Genomic DNA, 6,349 nt, shown 5'->3' on the forward strand with positions numbered 1-6,349 from the left:
TTATTTTGTATGTTACATACAATTGGCTAAATTATTAGTTAATTCAGAGTTAGATGATATTGGAGCAGCCGGCGTCACAATACAGCGATGACGCTGTATGGTGGCTCAAATGTCACTTTATCAGACAACAGAAGCGCTGTGACACACAGCAGGTAAAATACTACAGCCAAACAGAGGAACAAACAAACATGTAGGCTACTTACGATTGATTGATTGATTGATTTGATTAATGTGTCATGCATTCATTCAACGGTGCCCAACCCTCATGGGTTTACAAGACACATGCAAAAATACAACAATCAGTCAGCGCTACAATGGTACATAACGTAAGTTGTAAGTCTGCATACTGCTCAAACAACAAAACAAATCATTCCATCACTTTCTAAACAAAATGTTCTATCTTTGTTCCCATGCCTGACAGATAAAATTTGCTGTGGGGAAGGTTCCGTTTTATGCCTCTGCCGGCGATAGCCAAGCCGGAGGCATTATGGATTTGGGTTGTCCGATGTTCGTTAACATGATATCTGAGGAACGCCTTGGCGGAATTTCATCGAATTTGCCTCAAACGTCGACTTGTACTCGAGGATGATCTGATTAGATTTTGGTGGTCAAAGTTCAAGATCACTGTGACCTCACAAACTAATTTCCCAAGTTCGTTAACACGATATCTCAAACGCCTAGACAGAATTTCTTCCAATTTGGCTCAAATGCCGACTTGGACGCAAGCATGAACTGATTATATTTTGGTGATCAAAGGTCAAGGTCACTGTGACCTCACGAACGCCATTCCCAAGTTCGTTAACGCGATATCTCAGGAACGCCTTGACGGAATTTCTTCCAATTTGCCTCAAACGGGAATGTCTACTGCTCACTTGTTCACTTGTTGTTTCGTTCTAGTTTAAAACAGAACTCCAGTTTCTCATAATCATTCAATACTGTAATAAACAGTCTACCTTCTTCAGCCGTAGCATTAAGCCTACCAGTCTCTATTGCTAAAGGAAGAGTTCCAGAGCTTAACTGGGCACACAGATCTTTTTCGTCTGTCCAAATCAAACTTCACATAGTCTTTTATGTGATGATAGGTTCTTACTTTTACCATATGCAGCTCATAGTAAACATTCTTCTTGGCTTAGAAACTTGTGACAAAAAGCTCCTCATCTGTCCTGATTTTCATCCAACTGCTCTCAGTCCGACGCAGCAGTCAATGTAGCTTTAGACACAGAGTGTGGATATTATTTGCCACAAAATGTTAATTTATTCAGGTGGGCTCAACGTGGACGTCCCAAGCAGAGCTACGTGTAACTGTCACCGCTGCTACTTCATAATATTATAAACAAATGAGTTGAAACACTTGAAACTTGACTCACACTGGGTTGAAATGAGGAAAGAAGTGTACGTAAGTTTCATGTTTACAACACAAGCTCTTTCAGGTCCGCAGCTCACCGTCTGTGGCTGCTGGGCATTTGAAAGCAAGCTGCGTTTGTGCGCAAGGCGTGTGGTGGGGTGGAGTAAAGTTCAACAGTCTTGGTCCGCAGGACTCTGCCCAGCCAGAAAACTAGAGACTGTCGCTTTTTTGGGGGTCAGCCCTAATTAACAGTATTGTTGAATTTGTTTTGCCATAACTCTCAGGCTCATTTGCTCCCATTCATTTTTAAACTGCAAACGAAAATGACTAGATATTTACACGCCGCGTATTGGCCATCGAATTCAAGTGCATCGTCCATATTCTCAAAATCAGATAAATAGCAGCGGTGTTTGCCATGCTAATCGACTGCTCTGAGTGCTCAACTCGCCCTGTTATGAAACACATCCAGGGACTTGCAGGGTGAGTTGAGAGCTCAGAGCAGGCGATCAAGCCGGCATGGCAGTCCGTAGCATGGTAAACACCGCTGATATTTATCTGATTTTGAGAATATGGACAATACACTTGAATTTGATGGCCACCCGTATTTATTTGAGCTGGAATAACGCCATATTAGGGGTGTCACAATATATCGTCCCACGAAATTTCGCGATAGTAAAACGTCACGATATGTATCGTTGAGATGAAATCTCATATCGCAATTTTTTTTTTTTTTTTTTTTTTTTTTTTTTTTTTTTTCAAAAAATAGACTAAGAAACGTCTTTGTTTGTTGAAGTTCAATGTGTGGAAAGTAGTTCAGTTGAACAAGTCTCTGAAGAGACACATGAGAAGTTATACAGGAGAGAAACCATTCAATTGAGTTTCTGGCAAAACTGTTTACTTGACAGGAAAAACTGAAGATGCATAAAAATAGATTAAGAAAAGTCTTGTTGTTTGAGTTTGAAGAAAAACTGAAGATGCATAATGAGAATTTATACTGCTGAGAAACCTTTTAGTTCAAAGTAAATCTAAGTGACGGTGTAACTCATTCTATTTCAAGATAAGCCTTATCTCCAATCTCATGTTTTTTCTAGTTGTTATTGTAATAAGAATTTCCCACAACAGCATGTTTTGTATTTGTGCATTTCAAATAAAATACTACTTTTCCAGTCATATATTGTCATTATTCAAGTTAAAAAAATATTGTTAAAATCGTATCGTATCGTATCGTTATCGTGAACCCAGTATCGTGATACGTATCGTATCGTGAACTGAGTGTATCGTGACACCCCTACGCCATATGGATTCAACTTTAGAGCGGGGAGAACGGGAGCTTCTGTAAAGGATAGCAGAGAGACAGGGTGAACAAACATGCTGGCTGCACCAAGGTAAATACAGTTCATTTCCTCACTGTCTCTATCATATAAGGAGATGAGCCAGTGCATGTCAGAAAATAAGCTTTTTACAAGACGTAAATACACGCATTACACATGCCCCTATTTCCTCTATTCCAGGCGCTTAAATATCTTTATACAGAGTCCTTTTCAGAAAGGTATGTTCTGGGTGAGTAGGATAACAAACTAAGCTGAAAATAAGGTCCAGCTTGTGAAAAAACAGAATTATTCTCTAATGTGCACATTTGGGAACACATGAAGACTGGACAGGTTTGAGTGACGGTGTCTTACTTCCAGTTTCCACTTGTAAACAAGAAGAGGCACGATACTGGGAAGAATTTATGCTATTTCCTCTGCAAAATAAATCTTTAAACGGTTTAAAGGAAGCTGTTGGTTAACATTCTCTGAATACGTCCGGGACTGCCTTCTGTCACTCACAACGTAATCAACCTGTTCAAACCAAAGCAAGATGCTTCTGCCAGCTATAGTCCGTTAAAGGTCCCAATTAACCTCTTAGAAACGTGTGTCTCTGGTCCATAAAACATGATTCTGGATTAATTTGTCGAAAATATAGCAACCCCATTCGTTCTGATGGAGTTGTCGCTTCCTCATCTCGTCGCTTCCCAAGATTGGTCTGTTTCTATAATATATTCAGAACTAACAGTTCCCATTGGCCGCTGGCATTGGCAGATTAGCGTCCGTGGACCAGCACGCTAGGTTGTGTCCACAACTAACGTTAGCAACGAGCTATTGCTAACTTAACGGTTGCTACGCTAAAGAGGACATCTCAAAATGCCTAGACTTACCGAATGCACCTCCGCAGTTGCTGGATCACGTACAGTTGGCGTCGCTCCAGCTAGAAGTGTTAATTTTGTGGCTATAGACAAAATGGTGCAGGTAGGTTGTGTGAGAGAGACCGCGCGCAGTATGCTTAAGGACCCGCGTGACGTAACATTAACCCGTCTGGGGGAACAGAGTGTAAGGGGCGTGGCTTGAAGGAGACTGCAGGGGGAAGCTGGATAGGGACAAATCCAACTCTGGCAGTTCTGAGGTTGTGACCACTCATTACAGGGAGGGATGACAGCAGTATATATGCATTTACAAGTAAAAACAGCTTTTGCACGGAATGGGACCTTTAAATAATACGGGATTTAAAGGCAAGCTAGCTTTTAAAAGTGCAGCTTTAAATTGTAGCCTTACTTACTAAGAGTAATTTGTATGATTTAGATGGTGCTCATTTCAAAATATTTACTTTGAAAAACAAACAAAATATAGGGAAAAGGCTCATATTTCATAACATGATAAAAGCACTAGAAAACTATTCTATAGTAATGTACAGCAGTAAGCGAATGCAGGAAAATGAGCAAAACAAACCTGTAAAGGGTCAACTTTAAAGGGTAAACTCGGCCCAGTTCGGTGACCTCGGCAAGCCTTAGCTGTCACTTATATTATAAGCTATTCCTCACTCAGAAAGCTTCTCTGCTTCTCTGACAACAGCCAAGCTGCACTGGCAGATATATAGCTAGCTACCCTGAACACCAGTATCTCGTTCACATCTTGAATTGCAAGCTCTTGCATCAGATTCCCCTCCCCCAACACGCACGCATGGACACACACACACGCACACACACACACACACACACACACACACACACACACACACACACACACACACACACACACACACACACACACACACTTTGTCTCTTTTTGGCACACCTTTTTCTCTCACTCACATTCACCTCTTCATTTCCATCTCCTGAATTCATGGCCAGCATCATGGAATGGTGCTGATTCGCCCCGATGTCCCTAAGTGTTTCCTCCTTTCTCCCACAGCCTTATGAGCCTGGGGATGACTGGTCAGAGCACATCAGCTCCTCCGGGAAGAAATACTACTACAACTGCAGGACAGAGGTCTCCCAGTGGGAGAAGCCCAAAGAATGGCTGGAGAGGTAGATATGGTTCCTTTACCCAAATTAGGCAATTGTAGACACTAGAATATTTGAATCCATGTTAAGCAGTGTTTGGATGCATCGTTGACTTTTGTTTGCATGTCCTGCAGAGAGCAGAGGCAGAAAGAAGCCACTAAGACGGCAGTTGTCAACAGTTTCCCCAAAGACCGAGACTACAGAAGGGAGGCCATGCAAGCATCGGCAGCCTCTGGCTTTACTGGTGCTAGTAAGTAGTGCATGAATCAACCAAAACACACATTTTCCTCACCATGCCCAATCTGGTGCCAATGCCATGACCAATTTGAGTCAACTATATATGCTTTGTTTACATCTCTGTATAAACTTTCTCCATTTCTGTCTGATTATAGATTTTTGGCTTAGAGTAGGCTTACATAGGCTTACATAGGTGGACCCCAGGAAGAGTAGAAGTTACCTCGGTAACAACTAATGGGGATACAAATAAATAAACATGTCATTGTCTTCATCTTTAGTTCAAATCTGTACAGAAATTATTTCTGACTAGTCAGTGATGACTGCTGTCAAGTTGATCTGTTGGCTGTGGCTGATGCTGAAGAATTGCTTGCCAACAGGGAATAAAGATGGCTATATATACAATGCATGCTAATGTGGAACTAAGCAAGGCACTTTGGTTGTGCACAGTTAAACAAATCCGTTTAGAAGTACAATCGCTCTCATCAGAAATTCTTTGAATGGCTATTGTTGTGTGTCTGGTTTCATCAGTTGTATCCACACATATAGCAAATGTATAGCTTCTGACGAGGAAATTCACCAGCTGCCCAGAGACGCTTGAGTAGGTTCCCCGCCTCGAACCAGATTTGTACCTCCACAGGCCACGGATCAAACAAAGTCATAGCTTTACACTCGTATCTCTCCTCCACTCTGCCTCGTCACTATTCTCACACTGCATAAATATAACATCATAGGTTGCTAGATGGATGATCTGCTGAAGTTCTTTGTTGTTGTGGTATTGACCGTTTCAACTTGACAACATAAATATTCTAAATGGACCCGAGTTTATTTCCTGTTTGAGTGTTTGCTAACACAATAGCTGCCAGGAAACAAACTAGGGACCTAACTGTTCCCTAGCAACAGAATGCAAGTGAGACCCTCCATACTGAAACATGTTCCCTAGCAACAGAATGCAAGTGAGACCCTCCATACTGAAACATGTTCCCTAGCAACAGAATGCAAGTGAGACCCTCCATACTGAAACATGTTCCCTAGCAACAGAATGCAAGTGAGACCCTCCATACTGAAACACTGCAGGCAAACTCATCCCTGGATGATGTGTGCAGTGCAGACTGTTGGAGTGCTCTGGTGGTAGATGGGCAGCATGTCTTTTCTCTGAAGGACTGTGCCATAGCCAAGCCTCTTTCCTCTGTCTTCCTTAAGGCTGGCTCACACTACAGGATTTTCGGGCCGATTTATGCCCGTTTCACCCCTCCCGAGAATCGGAGGAGAAATCTGGCCTGGCAGCTTGCCAAGCTTGGTCGGGCCCGACTTTCGGCACCGATTATCTTGTAGTGTGAGCTGTTTGCAGATCCAATCTTAACCCTCCCGATCTGCTCAAAGCCTCATCGGGGCCGTCCCGATCATATCAAACATGTTTGATATTTAGGACTGAAAATCTGCGCGAATAC

The 6,349-nt window shown here is 42.3% G+C and overlaps 1 protein-coding gene across 3 annotated transcripts in view; it reads left to right on the forward strand.

Moving 5' to 3' along the window:
* Nucleotides 1-6,349, forward strand: part of waca (WW domain containing adaptor with coiled-coil a) — a 66,227-nt gene that overhangs the window by 12,175 nt on the left and 47,703 nt on the right. For all 3 annotated transcript variants that reach the window (XM_083655645.1, XM_083655647.1, XM_083655646.1), the window contains exons 5-6: nucleotides 4,573-4,688; nucleotides 4,799-4,914. In XM_083655645.1, the coding sequence (XP_083511771.1) occupies nucleotides 4,573-4,688; nucleotides 4,799-4,914 (232 nt within the window). The remainder of the gene's footprint in view (nucleotides 1-4,572; nucleotides 4,689-4,798; nucleotides 4,915-6,349) is intronic.

The sequence above is a fragment of the Poromitra crassiceps genome (assembly GCF_964638095.1).
Source record: "Poromitra crassiceps genome assembly, chromosome: 2".
NCBI lineage: Eukaryota > Metazoa > Chordata > Actinopteri > Beryciformes > Melamphaidae > Poromitra > Poromitra crassiceps.